This window comes from Chiloscyllium punctatum, chromosome 5, assembly GCF_047496795.1.
Source record: "Chiloscyllium punctatum isolate Juve2018m chromosome 5, sChiPun1.3, whole genome shotgun sequence".
NCBI classification, from domain to species: domain Eukaryota; kingdom Metazoa; phylum Chordata; class Chondrichthyes; order Orectolobiformes; family Hemiscylliidae; genus Chiloscyllium; species Chiloscyllium punctatum.
Genome location: NC_092743.1, coordinates 18,303,953 through 18,323,625, shown reverse-complemented (window position 1 = coordinate 18,323,625; position 19,673 = coordinate 18,303,953). Strand labels below are relative to the sequence as shown.

At 38.2% G+C, this 19,673-nt stretch overlaps 1 protein-coding gene across 3 annotated transcripts in view; it reads right to left on the bottom strand.

The window, feature by feature from the left end:
* ppp4r1 (protein phosphatase 4, regulatory subunit 1) overlaps window positions 1–19,673 on the bottom strand; it is an 83,711-nt gene that overhangs the window by 54,582 nt on the left and 9,456 nt on the right. Inside the window, exons 3-5 of one of the 3 annotated variants that reach the window (XM_072569850.1) lie at window positions 16,888–17,023; window positions 6,873–6,979; window positions 2,719–2,861 (exon numbers count right to left, since the gene is read on the bottom strand). In XM_072569850.1, coding sequence (XP_072425951.1) covers window positions 2,719–2,861; window positions 6,873–6,979; window positions 16,888–17,023 — 386 coding nt within the window. The remainder of the gene's footprint in view (window positions 1–2,718; window positions 2,862–6,872; window positions 6,980–16,887; window positions 17,024–19,673) is intronic. The other 2 variants (XM_072569851.1, XM_072569852.1) reach the window with 2 other exon arrangements.

The window sequence follows — 19,673 nt, the reverse complement described above, 5'->3', positions numbered from 1 at the left end:
TCCACGCCCTTCATGATTTTAATCGACCTCTAGAAAGGTCACCCCTCAACCTCTGTCACTTCAGGAAAACAGCCCCTCCCTATTCAGCCTCCCAAGACTCAAAAGTGAAGGAGGGTACTGATGAATACGAACATCATAAAATAACCTTCACCCAAGGTTTAAAATGATAGTTATTAGATTAGATTAGATTCCCTATAGTGTGGAAACAGGCCCTTAGGCCCAACCAGTCCACACCAACCCTCCAAAGAGTAACCCACCCAGACCATTTCCCTCTTACTGATGCACCTAACACGATGGGCAATTTAGCATGGCCAATTCACCGGACCTGCACATCTTTGGACTGTGGGAGGAAACCAGAGCAAACCCACGCAGACACGGGGAGAATGTGCAAAATCCACACAGACAGTCGCCTAAGGCTGGAATTGAACCTGGGGCCCTGGCGCTGTGAGGCAGTAGTGCTAATCACTGACCCACCATACTACCCTAAATGTCCAATTGATTTCAAAATATCAGGTTGCTAAAAAAAATACATTTAGTGTTAGCACTAAGTGGTATCTTGGACAAATCCAGAGTACAACTCTTTGCAATCTTCCAGATTCATAAAATGCAAATTGTTTAAACCATGTTAGAATTTCAAATTCTACATCCTGCGCAAGACAGCGTGAGAAAACCTAGCTATTTTGGTCCATTATAAAACTGAATTTTTGTATTATTTAATGTAGTTTTGAAGATGGTCTTAAAAAAATTTAAAAGGTTTTAAGATTGTAGAAATTTCAAAAGCTAGTTGAAATATTTAGAAGATTGGGTATTGTTTTTAAAAAAAAGCATGTGACAGCATAATATGACAGTGTAGTGACCTGGGCCCCACCCTTTCCCAGAACTGCAGAACTTTCGCGGACAGGTTTTAAAGCTTATCACACACTACCTGTGTGGCAAAATGAGACATTTTGGCCAAGACTGAATTCTGGATTTCTAAGCTTTAAATGTGATTAACCCATTGCAATCCTTCCAGAGCCACAGTGATTTTGCTTTTTGTGTTTTTAAATAGGTTTCAAGAACGCAGCAATGGACCCAGAAGTTTTGCTGAGACGAAATATTTTAAGAACAGGAGCTACAATATAAAATCACTTAGACACAATGGTTTCTGAAATTGGGATTGAAAATTGCTAGTTCAAGCACTCAATGGGAAATTCAACTGAACTTTAAAAGGGACAAAAATTTATGTGTTTTTTTAATTTTAATTTTTAAAAAGTTAGAATAGAAGCAGTCTGCATTAAAAATAAAATGTGAAGAACTGTTTGGGAAGGAATTAATTGATCACTAATGAAAATTGTCAGATCTACACCACTATTGAGGGTATACTCAGAAGAAACTCTCAAGCCTGTTGTTAACATTTTTGAATTTGGAATAATTTAAAAAAGGCAAAGTATAATCCCTTAAATTACTTTTGAGAAAATTGGTTGCAGTTTTTGAGAGAAAAAAGTAAACAGAATTTGATAATGCTTGAAATCACAGTAATATTTCATTTCTGCTTGAAAGATATTCTGAATATATTTTTAGACTGGACAGTAATTTTTTTTTGCAGAACTCCTGAGTCTGATAAAATGGATATTAGTAGGAAGCTCAACTTAGAAATGAAAGGATAGTGACAAGGAAAAGGTGACAACATCAAATAGGAATGGGAATGACTCATTTTAGGTATAGTTAAATGGAATAAATCATGTGAAAGAAAAGTAAATTTTGGATTTTGACAACTGGAAACCGGGGGGCGGGGGGGTTGATGCACTCCATAAGAAAAATCCACAAGAATAGTACAGGTGAAAAGAGACCTGGGTCCAGGCTTAATCTGCTGCTGTAACTACATATATCTTAACCAGCTAGAGATTAGTCAAAGAATGTGTGTTTAGTTTCAAAGCAAAGTCAGGGAGAGAGGGAGAATGCCAACAATTCAGTCTAAGAAAAGAAAGCAAAAGAAACAGAGACACTAAGGGTGGAGAAACTTGCCTCACTTGGAAGCCAACCTTCTGCTTTCAAGCACAGACAGACAATGAAAGGAGGTTCCATACACATCATAAAACTAGGAGTAAACAACTCCATGTAGTATGAAGCCATCAAAGCCATTTTTAAATTTGGTCATCCAAACCACATTTTGTCTTTAATCCTAGACAGACCAGTACCTCAGAAAAACATTTGGTTAAAAGTTAGCTTCAAGTATTTATCAGTGCCCAACACACCCTACTGTCAGTGCACTCGTTTCGAAATAAAGTTCGAGCAAAACAGTAAAGTCACCCTCAGTATTTTTTTAAAGAGGCGGTGGAAGAGAGAATCAAGGGGACAACCAGTGTCATGAGTGGCTGCCCCATCACCATAGACAAAAGGTTTCAATTAATCGATTGACATAGCGCAAATTACCTATCCCTATAAATGTGATATAACTGTTTGCCCTCTGGCAGAGGGAAGGGTTCTCAGACACCAGCTCTCATATTAGATAACTGAGCACAAACTCCGAAAATCAGGTGGTGATGCGAGTTTCAGAAAAACCTGGATCACAGAGGTGAAGTTTCGGATGGCTGCTGGAAGCCATCAAATGGTAACTCTGAACAAGTTAGGACCTTGGAATTAAATGGTGATCAATAAGTTTACAATCAAATGGAAACCACAATTAAACAGTCTCAACGAAAACTGAAGCATAGCATCTATTAAAGGAAAAGGCCTTACCTGGTTGTTGGGATCTGCAAGGCATCTAACCACAAAGGGCAACAAGTATTTGGAGAAAGCATAAGGAATACAAGGTCTATTCTCTTGACAGAATATGGCAATATGAGGCACCTGTTCCATTAACTCTGCACGAACTGTTGGTTCTGTAAAACATGCAATTTTTTTTCACAACAGATCAGAAAAACACTGAAACCTAGTTTTGTCACAGACAGTTGTTTACAAGATGGCTACTTACTACCATTTCATTCAATATTTTGCAAAACTGATTATTTTTCACCGCTTAGGATATGGAACCTGACTAAACTCTCTCAACTAAATGGCCACATTGCATCTCAAATTCCATAAGTTAAGTTTTATTTAACAACTTTATGTTTGCCAGCTTTGGGATTTTCATATTTGAATTTGCATTTGATTATTATTATGACTTGGAGGTGATTATTGGCTAACTTATTTTATAAAACCTTTATTTTGATCCTTTAGTCAAGTCTCCCAGTTCAATATTTTAAAATAGCACATAGACAACACCAAGAATGTTTCACCACAATATATTGGAGTCACTGATCATGCAACTTAAATAAATTTAAAACAGTTATCTAACTAGTATCTCCATAATATACCTACAGTATTAATGAGATGAGCCATCAATTATGTGCTTAGCTTGGAACAGTGGTAAGCTCATAATACAGTTCCAAAAAAAATAATTAGGCCAGGCAATTAAACGCTGGCCTAATCAGACAGACAGGTCCTGTGAGTGAATAAACAAAAACTACAGACATCATGGCACAAACTGTATAATTGTAACTGAATTTATTTACCAGGGCAAACACGTTAATTACTTATTCATTTAAGTCAAGTAGTATTTGGAACTGCTGCACTTAATACTTGTCAGCTATTCAATTTATTTCAGAAAAGGAAATGTTTCTGCTTATTATAAAGTTCTTTAAAATATTTTCCCCTGGTTTCATATTTACATATTGCAATGTCTGGAGATCTTTTTCTAAGTTGCATGCAATAACTATGGCACGCGCACTGTAAATAAGTCATCCAAGCTCCAGTCCCTTGAGTAGAAACACCTAGCAACAGTCATAAATGCAGGTAACATCTGTTACTCACTATCCAAATTCACTTTGACTCTTCAAACAAGTTTAAACATATCATTGTCTGGCACAGAAACATATGCATGGTTACTTGCAATCTGGAAGATATCCCATTGTGACAATGGTCTTGAACCTGATGGAATGAGTCACCAGCAATTACACGCTTAACTTGGAGCAGTGGTAAGTGCACACTGCAATTCCAAATCAAACTCTGGTTGATAAGAACCCTTTCTGGTGAAGATCATGCATTTGGTACAATGCTATGAAATTAAACAGGCTCACACTGGAATGGCTGAAGAAAAATGGCTTGCTGCACATTCAAACAACATCCTCCACTTCAATTTTCACTGACTCGGATCACTAAAGATCAATCTGCACACAAAAGGTTTTAATACATTTTGTCAAACAAAATGCAATGCTTAAGATAGGATAGCAACTATAGCAACCAGAATGCTTCACATAATTGCCCTTTTAAGATTGCAAATAAATGCTGAAGTCAATAAAACAGCGACTAAAGTATGAAATAAAATATTCTTAAGACATGCGCTTCAAAGAGATACTTGTCACCAACTAATATCCAAATTATCTAAAAAATTATTAAATTCACTCTACTTCTTCCCTGAACACGGTGAGTGATTGCCACTCTACATCTTTTTGAATGAGGTGATAGGAAAGTGAATTATTAATTATCCTGCATTTCTGTACAATAAAGATAATCACATAGGGGTATAGGCAGGTTAAATGAGGTTAAAGCTCTGGCAAATGGACTATAATATGGGAAGTTGTTAATTTTTAAAATCTTTCTGCCAAAATGATCTAAATTGTTGAGATGTTGCAGAGCTCTGAAGAAAAGGGATCTGGATGTCCTTGTGCATGAACTGCATGAAGTTAACATGCAGGTAACCAGAAACTCAATAGTGCGATATGTTTTATCATGAAAGGAACTGAATGCAAGATGAAAGGAAATTATGCTACACAGGATTGGTGAGATCACAGTTGGAGTACACTAGCTATCACATTTGTGTTAATATGTTTGAAACAGTTCAGAGAAACTTTACGAGACTAATACCTGGAATAAAGTTGAAAATCACACAACACCAGATTATAGTCCAACAGGTTTATTTAGATGCACTAGTTTTTGTAGAGCTGATCCTTCATCAGATAGTTGACAACCACCTAATGAAGGAGCAGCGATCTGAGAGCTAGTGCTTCCAAATAAACCTGTTGGACTATAACCTGGTGTTGTGTGATTTTTAACTTTGCTGAGGTGGGTACTGCAGATGCTGGAGATCAGAGTCAAGATCAGAGTGGTGGTGGAAAAGCACCGGTCAGGCAGCATCCGAGGAGCACAAAAATCGACATTTGTTGCCGTCTTGCAGACGCTGGTTTGAAGTTTCCCATTGGCTGTTCGCTCTACTGTGACATCTCAAAATGGCAGTTTGTTGTTACTCTCCTCCTCTTCAGTGAATTTTATGCCAGAAAGGGTATTATTGATGGTCTTGAAAGTTTCCTCCAATTTATTTAATTTAGTGATGACGAAGGTGTCATCCACATAGCGGACCCAAAGTTTGGGTTGGATGGTTGGCAGAGCTGTTTGTTAGAGTCTCTGCATTACTGCCTCTAAGAACCCTTTCTGGCATAAAATTCACGAAAGAGGAGGAAAACAACAACAAACAGCCATTTCGAGATGTCACAGTAGAGCGAACAGCCAATGGGAAACTTCAAACCAGCATCTGCAAGACAACACCACATATTGACCAAATACTGAACTACAGAAGCAATCGTTCCAATATCCATAAATGAAGCTGCATGAGAACATTATTTCAACCATCACACACTGCAGCACAGAGGGACTACGAAGAGCAGAGGAAAATCACCTATACAGTGTATTCAAAAAGAACGGGTATCCAATTAACACAGTCCATCGGTTTCTCAGCAACAAACACAAACAAGTAGACATAACATGTCCAGAAACCCGAGCTACTCTCCCTTACATTAAAGGCACCTCGGAAATGACTGCCAGACTACTCAGACCTCTTGGCATCATGGTGGCCCACAAACCCACCAACACACTAAATAGAAACTAATGAATTTGAAAGACCCTGTACAGACAAACAAACAAAACTAATGTCATTTACAAAACACCGTGCAAGAACTGTAACAAACACTACGTTGGACAAACAGGCGGAAAACTAGCCACCAAGAATAATGAACATCAACTAGTCACAAAAAGACATGACCTTATACACAGATGAGGAAGGACACCACTTCGACTGGAATAAGACATCCATCCAAGGACAAGCCAAATAGAGACACGCACAAGAATTCTGAGAAGCGTGGGATTCCAACCGGAACCCTATCAATAAACACATTGACCTGGATCCTATTTATCACCCTGAGAAAAAGAACAGGAAATGACATCACCACCTCAAGGAAACCCAAAGCATGCGATACCACCAGTGCTTCATCCAGAGGCTCACTGATGATGTTACTTAATATGGTGACGAAACGTCTGAAAACAAACCTTCCAGCTCAGCGAGCAAACGTAGATCCAGAACCTCAACCTGAGCTACATATCTTAAAACTCGCTAACTGCACTTTCTCTTGTCAAACAGTGCAGCATCTAACCCAAAAGCTTGTAGAAATAAGTGGCTTTAAAATAAAGAAACTGGCGTAACTAATAAAATGCTAACTTGAAACACAGGGAAGAAAAATACTTCACTGTCAGACAGTAGTTTAAATTAGCAACATACCTTAAAGACCACAATGCTTCTTCCAACTGATATTTATGGACTAATTGAAAGGGATTAAGTATCCACAAATGTCAGGACTTCAGGCAGCACAAATAGGAATGAGATGCAGTGTCAGAAATGAACTAAATTATGTGAAGTATGCCCAGGAACTAATCAGGACAAGTCAGAAGATATGATCAGGATCAACTTCTACATATACACCCCCCCCATCACCCCCCCCCCCCCCCCCCCAACTCCAATATTTTCAAATGCTGCTTACTAAAGTTACAGATCATTCAAGTACAAAACATGTACACCATGTTACCTGGATCTTCTGCTAGCTTATTTATTCTCTCCAGCACTGCTAGGCAGTCTTTTTCATCGTCGCTGACTGCCCGCAGCGTATCGAGCAAACCTCGTGCTACCATTTGTCTGTTAAAAACGAAAGAAAAAAGTAAAAATGCTTTAATATTTTACCTAATTGTTGGAAAGAACTTATTTTAACCACTGCATACTTTCAGTTCCCTTCCCCAGGGGATTAAAATGTATTTTGAAATATCAAAACCACATTGGGTGACCAGTCCTGCCAACAATCACCATGTTTGTTATCATGGGTACAATGTCAATTTGACTGAAGTGCTGAAGAGTTGCCAACATAAAATGCCAACTTTCAGGGCAAAAAACGGTTGAGGTTAACGCAGAAACTGCCGAGCACCAATCTCTGCCCAAAAGGGCAAAGAGATTTTATCCCACATTATTTTATGTTTTCCAATAAAGCAGATTCTTATTCCCAAATAATTTGATTTGCTATCTTCCAACAGCATTACAATCTTGAACTGAAAAATTAAACATAACTAAACACAAATAGGACTTGGTCAGACTGGTGTGCTTTTTCAAAGAGGTGACACAGACACAATCACAATGGAATGAAACGTCACATTATGCACTGCAATGCCCTATGATGCTGAACACATGAACCAATTATACTGGTTTTCACTATTTTAACTTTTTAGCAAATGAAAGCAATCTATGTTCATCTTTATCATAAAATCAGTTCAATATACAGCTGTTTATTTGCCCTATAATATGAAGTGATGTACTGCATTAAAGTGAAAAAAAACTCAGTTGCCTCAAAATCTGGAATAGAAAAGAAAGTTCACAAGCAACTACTAATTCTGAATAGAATCCTGGTAATGTCAAAGGATGCTAGGGGGTATTGTGCTACTAGGTGAAGTACATGCAACATAAAATTACTTTCATAGGCAAGTCACAGCATTGAAAATCAATTTATTTGGTCATTGGGAGTAGCAAACTATTCTTTGACACCGACTATTATGTTAGGAAATCTAGAGCAACAATTCTGTATTATTTCATAAGTTTACAAATGCTTTCTCATACTGCTTTATTACAACAACAAAAATGACAAACCAAAATCTAAATGAAGATCTTCATATCAGATGGCTAGCAGGACAAAATAAAATTACTGAATTTGGGAATTTGTTTCTTTCTATGGAAATCCTGATTTCAGAGTGAATGCTTCAAGGCGATGATCTGAGGACTGGGAGCAGTTTAGATTTCAGTAAAGGAGGATAAAAGGGTTTGATTAAAAGGGGAAAAGTGATTAAACTTACTGGGAATGTATAAACTAATCATAAAAGCTTCCCTAAGTTTAAGAGAAAAAGATTAGCAAAGACAAATGTGGGTTCCTTAAAAGTTAGACACAGGACAAGTTATAATGGGGAACAATCATGTCAGTCCAATTGAAAACACACTTTGATTCTGTCTTCTCAAAAGGAGGAATGTTGGAGAATACAGGGTCTATGGAGAAGGAGGATCTGAAGGTAAACATTATTAGTTGGAGAAACTGATAGAATTAAATGTTGATAAATCCACTGGGTGCAAAAAACTACGTCGCAAAATACTTAAGGAAGTGGCCAGAGTAGAAGTAGCCACATCAGGTGGTCATTTTTCAAGATTTTATAGACTCTAGGACAGTTCCTATGCATTCGGTTAGATAATGCAACGTACTATTCAAAAATGTTGGTACAGAAAACCAAGAATTATAGACTGGCTAGCCTGACACTGATAATGGGGAAAATGCTAGAGTCCATTATAGACGATTTAATAACAGAACACAGTGACAGGATTGGACTGAGCCAGCATAGTTTTAGAAAAGGAAAATAATGCTTGACAACTCCACTCAGGATCTCTTTTGCAGGCAGGGTGCAATTACTAGAGTTGATGAGGATGACGCATTGGATACTGTTTACTTGGACTTGCAGAAGATTTTAAGTCAGGTGGCAAAAAAAAAGAGATTAGTCTATAAAATTAAAGCACATGGGACTGTGGATTGACAGATAGAGAACTGGCTGGCAGTCAGGAAATAAAGGGTAGTGATCCATTTATTCATACTCTCGGGGCAGACAGTGACTACTAGGATACTACAGGGATGAGTGCTAGGACAGCAGCTATTCACAATATATATTAATAATTTAGATGAAGGAATTAAATGAAATATTTCCAAGTTTGTAAACAACACAAAGTTAAGTGGGAGAGTGAACTGTGAGTAGGACGCACAAAATGTTTCAGTGTGATTTGGATAAGTTGGATAAATGGGCATATGTCTGGTAAATCAAGTATAACATGGATAAATGAAAGGTTATCCATTTTGGAAGACAAATTCTCTCAAGGGCAATAGATTGGGTAAAGGGAAACTGCAAAAAGACCTCCATTTCCTTGTACACTAGCCATTCAAAGTAAGCACGAAGGTGTAGCAGGAAGACAGCATACAGTATGCTGGCCTTCCTAGTGACAGCATTCAAGTTCAGGAGCAAGGATGTCCTATTGTAATTGTGAAGCATCCTGATGAAACCACACCTGGAGTATTGTTTGCAATTTGATCTCATCTGAGGAATGATGTTCCACATGAAACAATGGTTTACCTGCACTTCACTCTACCTAGTCTACTGTAGCTGCTCACAATGTGGTCTCCTCTACACTGGGGAGACAAAGCACTGGACTGGGTGTCCACTTTGCAGAACACCTACACCCTGCCTGCAAAAGAGATCCTGAGATTCCAGTTGCTCGCCACTTCAACACACCCCTGTTCCCCATCTCCAGCTTGCTGCAGTGTTCCTGTGAAGCTCAGCGCAAGCTGGTGGTCCTCATTTTGCACTTGGGAATTCTACAGTGTTTTGGGCTCAATATAGACGTCAACAATTTTAGAGCTTGAGGCCTTGTCCTTACCCCAACCCCACACACCCGGCCTTGTTATCACAGTCTTCTATTAGATACTACGTCCCCATTAGTCACTAATGATCCCTATTAGCAGTCATTGATGCTCCTGGGCTGACGGTCATCCACTCTTGTCTCTGTCCAACTGTTCTTCTCTATCTTTGGACTCTTATAACCAGTAATTGTTTATTCCTTATCCCTACCACCCTACCCTATCTTCTGCATGAAAACCAAATTTCTCATAGCTACCATCAGTTCTGAGAAAGGGTGCTGGACCCAAAACATTAACTCTGATTTCTCTCCATAGATGCTGCCAGATCTGCTGACATTTTCCAGTAATTTCTGTTTCCAACATTTGCAGATATTTCACGTTTTACTAGTACTCAGACACCCACTTCAGAATGAATTCGCTTGACCAATCAAAAATCCACCGTAGCACAACTATCCTGGCCAAGATAGGCTATTTTGGTGTAGACAAGATTTTAACTTTCTTTACATTTAGATGAACTCTAGTTTAGGGTTCAAAAGACAAAAGTAGCAAACTCTCACTTAAATCATGTCATGATTTCCAAAACGACAGCTGAAGTCTTGCAAAACTGTATAGGAAAGTGAGGCAGATAAAAGTGCTTGAATAAGGAAAGCTATAGTGTTACTTCATGCTTGTTGACAGCAATTTTAGGATCCAAATGCCCTTTATCCCGAACTTCATCAGCAATATTCAATAAGATAAGCACACTTGCGGTAATCATTATTGGGAAAAGGTACTAGCCACAACAAGCAAATTGCAAAAATTAGTTCCAGAAAATGTAAGCATGATGCAGTGCTGATTCAGTTGACCAGAATAGTCACTGCATCAGAAAACTTCTATCATTAGCAGCTAGCAAGATAATACCTTAGATTTCATACTTTAAAAGAAAAAACAGGAAAGAAAGCTGCAGGGAAAGCAAGTGCCACACTTCCAAATTGACCATAGTGATGGCACTTGCTGGGACTGAAGGCTTCAGAACAACTTGTGGTCATTAAAGGTTCTGTACAACAGAGCATTCTTTCATTCAATAGGTCTTACAGAATTTCTAATAATGTTTGGAATTGTTCACTGAAATTGCAGACATGCAGCTGTGCCTGAGTAAGTTTTCAAACTGAGACCTGTTAAATCTTAAGGAGACTGTGAAGACAATCAAATTTCTACAGCTGAGTATATTTAACATTGTGATCCATCAAAATGCCTATATTTTCTTTTTTGCATATTACTTGGGGGGGGAAAAACATTTTTCTGCAGATTGCAACTCAAGGTAAACTGCGTTTTAGACATTACATGGATTTCAAGTGTCTTAATATTAACAAAGCGTGTATGAAGTAATAGTAACACTACAAATAACAAACACATTCTTGAATTACTGCTCCAAAATATTATCCACTTGAACGGAGATCAAGGCAAGAGCAAAATGATGCACATATCCTTTTTATACTTCATTCCCTTTATCCTTTTACTTTTGCAGACCATGGAATAAATGCTGTAAACAAAGTGCAATTATATTCTGCAATTCCTCAGCTTTGACTCCATGATCTTCAGGACAGTTCTACAAATGTAGACTCATCTCTATCCTTTTTTTTTTAAAGATAATAAAACAATTTTTTAAAATCAAAGGCCAGCAAACTCTTGTTATACCTATTAAGGCTATATTTGCTCTTCTTCTCAGTGACTTTGTTTGTGGTCCTAAGATTGAGACTGTATGTTCACCTCTTTCTCCTTGGACACATTCACTCCTCTTTAAAATTGCTGTCATCCCAGGATTCTAAATATGCCATTATGTTTGCACTTACCTCACATAAATCATCATTCTATTTTTAACTAACTAATGAATCACTTTTTCCCAGCTCATTAAGTCTCTGCCACTCCCATGATTTACTTCTGGCCTTCCCTAACTGCCAAACTTGGTCTGCCTCTTTGTCTTCCTCCATTATGTCCAGTGTCCTCCATTAACTGTCATTATCTAATTCCTAGAGTGCCATTACATGGTTTCATTTATACTTCCCTGAACATAGGGACCAACTTCAAAAGTGACCTCGTTTCCTTCCCCCAACCAGTACATCTGGACAGTCCTAAATGTCAAACAAACATTCTCCTCCTTTGCTATCTCCATTTGGATGGCTACATGAATAGGAAGGGTTTAGAGGGATATGGGCCGGATGCTGGCAGGTGGGACTAGATTGAGCTGGGATATCTGGTCAACATGGACGAGTTGGACTGAAGGGTCTATTTCCATGCTGCACATCTCTATGACTCTGTCTTTTACTGGTTGAGTTACAATTTTCCACAGTTAAACACAAATCACATGCTCAGTGCCGAGTGAAAATTGTATATCTCCTCACTAGACATAAATGTAGCATGAACCAGATTGTTTGAAAACTTTGCAGTTGGTTAGACAATATGCCCTGATACGCCCGATACATTCCTTTGCCTTAAGATGTCACTACTACTATTTATTGGATTGCTATCTTCCACTTTCGATCTTGCCTAATGTCTGTCTCTTTAGTCATATTTCATCATCCCGTCCTCAGCAGCCTACATGAGCACCTGTTTAATTCAATGCCTCAACCTTATAATCATACCATGGTTTTGCTTGCTGCTATGTTTCAGGATTTATAAACAGGCTGCCACAAAGAGACCTTAGTGTAATAAATCTTAGAAATGTTACTAATACATTAAATTGTACTATCAAAGGTTTTAATTTCTCTGTTAATACTGAAAGCCCTTGTCATGTTTCATCTGAAAGAAGGTTAACCTGGACATTTCATTTGATCTGTTGAGATTACATTAGTCATGTGAAGTCTGCACAGGAAATTTGCTGGGTTGATTTGTTAGAAGGGTCACAAGTCAGAAAATACCTGAACAGGGGCATGGTTTATTAGGTTTCAGAAAGAAAATGCTGCAGCAGTAGAACCAAGAACATGAGGCTAGAGGCAAGACAGCAATAAGATACCTCAACTTCAGTCAAACAGGAGAAGATAAAGTGTCAACACTATGATAGGATTCAGAACATCAATGCTGCATTGCATTGTAGTTTAGGAACATAGACAGTGACCTGAAACTGGAAAGCTAATAGAACATATCGGAACATATAGAACATCTAGAACATTCATCTCATTCAACTTTTTTCCTCTGTGGATTGCCTTTTATCCCCTCTTGGCTGATCAAGATCTTGACGTTTAATTCATAATATTCATTTGAATTAAACTTATGTTTTTAGATCTAAATATATTTTGGACATTTCCTCAACAAGCACTAATACAAAAACAAAAAGTTTTAGCCTGAAGTTCACTAATGTCATCAGTTTCAATATTGACTGAAAGTTTAATCTATGTCTGAGCAATGACTGTCCGAAAAAGGATGAAGGAGACAGCAAAATTCAGTCATAAATCCAAGGCAGAAACAAGGCGGCAAGCTACCATGCCAATACAATTTTTTGGTAGTTAAGAACATTGGTCAGAACACTCTGCTCCTTCAAGTTGTTCATGGAATACTTTGCATTCACCAGAATAGATCCAGTTGATTAAAAGAAATCACTGGCACTAATAATGACCGATGAGTTAGCCTAGACCAAATTCTGCCATCTTGACTTGTGCAGCTAGCTTTCCTTTTATTACTCAGCTTACTTCTTTTAAAATGAAAATACAGTAGGGAATTAGCTATCCTTATATGTTTCACTTGGTACTGTCATTAGTCAATTGAGGATTACGTTTGCTTAGTCTGTGTTTATTTGCTCTTGGTGTACATAATCAGTCGACAGAAATCAAGGGAATTCTGCAGACCAGTGAGTAAGAAAAGCTAGCGTGCAGAAGTGTGCACAACACTTCTTTCAACTGTGCGTATATAAAAAATAAGATAATTAAGTTCCTTGAGTATAAAAAATTGTCCAAGCGCTCAAACGTATAGAAATTAAAGCAAACAATTTCTTCCTTGCAGTCCTCAATTTTCCAATGAGAATCAAATATTAACTATAATCTTGCAAAACAACCATCTTTTTCAAAAACGTAATTTCACAAAATCCAAACCTCATCTTCAACATAATATTTTTGCATCACCTCAGATTCAATTGCAAGGTAATGTGAAGAATACACCTCGCTTCAATTCCAGATTTGTACTTGGAAGCCTACTTTTATTATATTTCATGAGTTAACCAAATTAAGTGATATTTCATAAAATAATTTTTCAGTCACATCATACTGAGATGTAAAAGTTTTACTTTAATTTGTGTGTCATGGATGAGACCATTCCCTTTACCGCACTTTGCATTACACTCACATCAAATTAATTTTGACAATTTTAGGCTGAGCTAACCACGAAAACAGTCATTGCAATTTCCTTCCTCAAAAGGACAGAATATATTTCATATAAAAAAAAGGAAGAGTTTCACAATCTACATCCAAATTTACTACTTGGATTGCATTTGTGACAGCTTTACTGTTTGTAATCAGATGGCGCAATACAATTTGTTAGCATGAGGTATTAAAGGTATATTCCCCTACGAGCTAGATAATGAAAACCACATGGGAATCTACTTTTCGTGTGGAAAAAATAAGCACCTATCCGAATGCAGACCTGTCTGGATCTTACAGTGCTGCACAAAAGTGCACAGCTAGCAAATTAAAAGTTGTGGTTCCAACAACTAAACAATGGTCATTTGGACTAGTCCCAGAATTTGCTTCTTATTTGCATATTCTAGAATAGAAAGAACTGACGCACCCAGAATTATTTCAGTACACCAAACTCCACGTCAGACCAGGCCCAAAAATCGCCTGCTGTTACACAAACCTTCTCAACACTAGTGCCTGAAGCATTCAATCACTGAACGAGACACCATAACACACTTACACAACACTCTAGTTCTCCTTTTAAACACAAAAGTGCACTTGAACATGTAGAGTAAAATCACAAATGCTTAGGAACATTATTTTGAAAAGGAAATGCAAACTGAATATTCATGCAGCAATGATACTTGTATTCGGTACCACAGCTTTCAAAATGGGCTTGCACAGTTGGTCCACCACAGTCAGGCAGGGCATTTTATGGATTTTAACTCATCACTACATATAAGATTTTTGTAACTAACCCAGAGATCATGCAATTAGTCTCTTGATGGGATGCACACTTACTTCGACTTCAAATGCAAAATTTTCTAAGATGTTTTGGATTGTCTCTAACTTGAAGGGATTAAAGAAGAGGGTCCTGTGATGTGCTATGAATTTTGCCTTACAATAAGCCCGAGAAGCTGGCTGAAGAGTCACATCTTTTAGCACTCTATAGAATCTTGAAGATTTGCCCTTGCCAGGCTGGGATGCAAAAATCACCAGACTGTGGCCTTACAGTGAATAATCAGTCCAGGCATTCTCCAAATACAGAAGGAAAGTGACTTTCAATGGTCAATCAACATGACGACACAATGTGGAGTCGTCAAACCCAAATGACTTTCGAAGTTTTCCTGATAACAGAGTCATCCTGTGGGATTTGTAGTCATGCTAAGGCATTAATAAGAGTCTCCATTTCTGTAGTTAGTATTAGTTGCCTACTAAGCAATTATTGGTTTTAGTTTATTGGTTACAGGCAACAAGTCTAAGTTTGAATTCGACAATAAGATTTCAAACTTTTTAAAAGTGCTTTCTACAGGAATTCTAACATGTCTATCAGTTATAAAAATTCTTAAACTCCAGGTTGGCAAGACCAAAGCTTACACTTGGTTTCTTTTCCCTTCTTCGTGATTCCAACTTAATGCACTTAAAATACACGTACTTTGCAAACAAAAACTGTCCAGCTGAAATATCTATTAACTAGTCGACTCTGCCTACCCCTTACGAAACTAGATGCAATTGAGTCAAGAGAGTACAGCCTCAATGACAGATGGAATTCAGAATGTTATCACAGATCTCCCTAGTGAGGAAAGAGGTCATCCAGCATCCCAACTGGACTCACCCCTCCCTCCCACCCGATCACTGCAACTCTACATGTCCCATGGCTAATCCACCTAAACTGCACAGAGGACACTATTGGCAATTTAGCACAGCCAACCCACCGAATCTGCACATCTTTAGACTGTGGAAGGAAACATGAGGAGAATATGCAAACTCCACACAGACACTCAAGGCTGGAATGGAACCCAGGTCCCTGGCGCTGTGAGGCAGCAGTGCCAGCCACCATGTCACTTGCTGTTTCTTTTGAGAGGGGAAGATTAACTCAGACCCCTCTATGTAGAATAGCACTGGCAAACAGCCAGTTTCTAATCATACCTCTACTAGAAAAAAAAAGGGACAGTGGAGAAAAATGCATTTCTTTCTTTGCTATATTACAAAATGATGGAAAAAAACTAAGTCAAAATAAATTTACAGAAATTAGTTGTCAACTTTTCCCCAGCCCTTGTTTTATTTTTCTGTTTCACTCCCAAATGTAATAAGTTAAGTAGGAGTAAAACTCCAACTAATGACACCCACCACAGTGAGTTTGATGTTACTTCACCAAGGCAGGCATCAACCTGGACAGAGTCTGTATTTATACTATTCGGCAGGGGTCAGTGGATCAGGAGTTGGTGATTGTTGTTCCCTAATTTCAAGCCAAGGCTCAGTGCAGTGTTTCACGACCATATAAGCCAAGATCACCTAACACAGCACTGATGAGACGTCATTCCTAAACCTGCCTCACGAGGTTCAATGCCACCTAGTCACTTTCACAATAGAACATTTTAACAAACAAACTTGAATTGTGTTTCCGAATTAGCAAAATGCTTATCAAATTACATTCATACTGTAAGGTCTAAACTTACTGATGTGTGAAAATACTGTCGTTCAAAGTTTAAGTGCTTTATAATGGGTTGTATATTAGCTGTGCAATTATCAAGTCAGAAGGCTATGTATTGTGGTTACACTTCCTCACAAAACAAAAAGTATAAATCTAGCATTGTTTAGTTGATTTTATATATACTATTCAACTATATCAGGTTGTGGTATGAAATATGCTTACTAACAAAAACAGAAATTTTAATCTTTAAAAGTTTAAAAGAGAAATCATTTTTGCACAGGATTATCTGCATTAATTGTACTTCTCCACATCATACCTGTTAAACGTGTTCTCACTAGCAATGTACTTATCCAGTCGACCCAACGGTGTTAGCATCTCGTCTTGAGAAACAAAATCCAAGGCTGAAGGTATAATAAGGACATCAGACTCTGAGCTGTAGTCATCCACACCAACTGGCAGAGACATCAGAAATGTTAATTGTAATTGCAACCTGTTTGTACTACAAATCTGAACGACTCCTTATACATAGTGTTGATAACCAGAAATTCGATGTACTGTATTATTGTTACAAATCTCCAGCCAGTTCCGAGCAAATACAAGCAATAAAAGGCACGATAAAGGGTGTAAAATAGCGCTATAATCACAATGTTGCTGTGACAAACAATATCATGGAGTTGAAGTCATGGTTGGTGCGCTTAAGACTTCATTAAGCCAACTGCTCAATTATTTGCAAAGACTTTATTTGAAACACTTCACTGCAAACTCAACTTACACAGTAAAGTGAAGTCACATTGCCATTGTGGTCTTTTAATCTTCATGATTTCAGATGGAAACAGCAACTAAATGCCTTCACTAGAACACAGGAGTCACTTTCATCAAGTTTCTTGACATTATCTTTTTTGCAGTTTAATAAGAATCAGAATTAGGCAAGACAATGCTCCTCCTCAGACAATACCGTGGCCCTCTTTACATCTACCAGAGTGATCTAGAATATTGGATTAGTGGTGCTGGAAGAGCACAGCAGTTCAGGCAGCATCCAAGATGCTGCCTGAACTGCTGTGCTCTTCCAGCACCACTAATCCAGTATTTGGTTTTCAGCATCTGCAGTCATTGTTTTTACCTTGTTGATCTAGAATATTGTCTGCCCTAAAGGTTCAGCAAGTTTGTCCAGTTACCTACCGAACCATTTAGAAGGCAGCTATCACAGTCTGGGAAGAATTAATTTTCAGCTGGCCTCACTTGGAAAGTTATATTGTACTCCCCTTAACCCAGATCAATCAGCCATAGCTGCCTTATCTGGTTGCTATCCTAGCAAATGAACTGTATGCAAACTGCTGCTGGGCAAGACTAGCTGAGAGTTAAACAGCTTTCCAACATTTATGGAAGTCTAATGAATGAGGGCCACTTAAGACGCCAACAGACTCTCCATATCTGATGGAGTCAAGGAACGTGAAATTTCAATCTATGTCAAAATACAAGTCCAGCGGGCAGGTTTCCAACTCATTCTCCCTGATATTGATGGGAACTGTGTATTCAAACACAACCGGATTTCCACGCATTACACATGGAGAGTTGAGAGTTCCAATGAGACAAAAGGAAAGGCAGCAACAGTTTTCAAACATAAATAATATTCTCTCTGAATCACTTCATGTCCCTGAAAGAGCTGAGTCTTTTAGCATATTAAAAATTTCTAATCCCTTTACTCTTCAGTCCAGAAACTGTCTCACAGACACGGATGCTCTATGTATGTCTCTTGACAAACTCAACAGCTGTCAACACTGACCACATTTGGCATAACAATTTGGCATAAAGGTAAGGGGTAACATGTAGATGTAGGGGTATGGGTGGGTTACGCTTCGGCGGGGCGGTGTGGACTTGTTGGGCCGAAGGGCCTGTTTCCACACTGTAAGTAATCTAATCTAATCTAATCTAATTTGGCATAAAGATCTCACTGTTGGCAAAAATCAGTTTCTTAGTAAATTAAAACAGAAACAAAAGAAAAGAAACTCACAAACATCCCAGGTATCAAGCACACATATGTAGAAAATCTGACTACTCTTCAGGGCATGTAGTTCTAATTGTTCTATGCCTAGAATCATATGCAGTACTGAAGCAGGGCATTGTTCTATTAGTAAATACTTGCATCTGCGACAAACTCCACACAGCAATGAGTACTTGGAATAGCTTCAATATTGATCCAGGGAACGATAGCCAGTATTAGTCAGACATACAAATGTTCAACTGGTACTCACATACTTAGGTCAGATACTTCTTAAATGGCTATAAACTGAGAGATAGAGCAGACAGGTAAAGCATCACAGGCAGTCTGAAAGAAAACTTCTAATCTTACCGCTCAGCCATAGAATTTCTGGGTCGTTTTGGGAAGAACATTTAAAAGGGAATCACTTATGCTCAAATATTAGAAGCAGTACTCTGAAATAAGAAAACATTGACCAATGTAGCCCTACTTCTGTCTTGACAATTTGATGCTGTCGCAAAGCCTACAGCATTGAAATTGACACTGCATAAATTTCTAAAATATCTTTAAAATTGTTCAAATCATCTCAGGTAGTCAAAATAGTAAGCTAGAGGGGTATGGCTTCAGGGCTAACTTTTCAATTTGAAGACTTGGAATGGAACTACACTGTTTAGAAATTTGGAAAATCATTGACATTTTAATTAACCAGAAGCCATTAGGTTATGCAAATATGATGAGCTTTGTATTTGATTATGAATTCTTAAACTTTTTACACTATTATAGAATTATAGAGATGTACAACATGGAAACAGACCCTTCAGTCCAACCCATCCATGCCGACCAGATATCCCAACCCAATCTAGTCCTACCTGCCAGCACCCGGCCCATATCCTTCCTATTCATATACCCATCCAAATGCCTCTTAAATGTTGCAATTGTACCAGCCTCCACTACATCCTTTGGCAGCTCATTCCATACATATACCACGCTCTGTGTGAAAAATGTTGCCCCCGTAGGTATCTTTTACATCTTTCCCCTCTCACCCTAAACTTATGCCCTCTAGTTCTGGACTCCCCAATCCCAGGGAAAAGACTTTGTCTATTTATCCTATCCGTGCCCCTCAA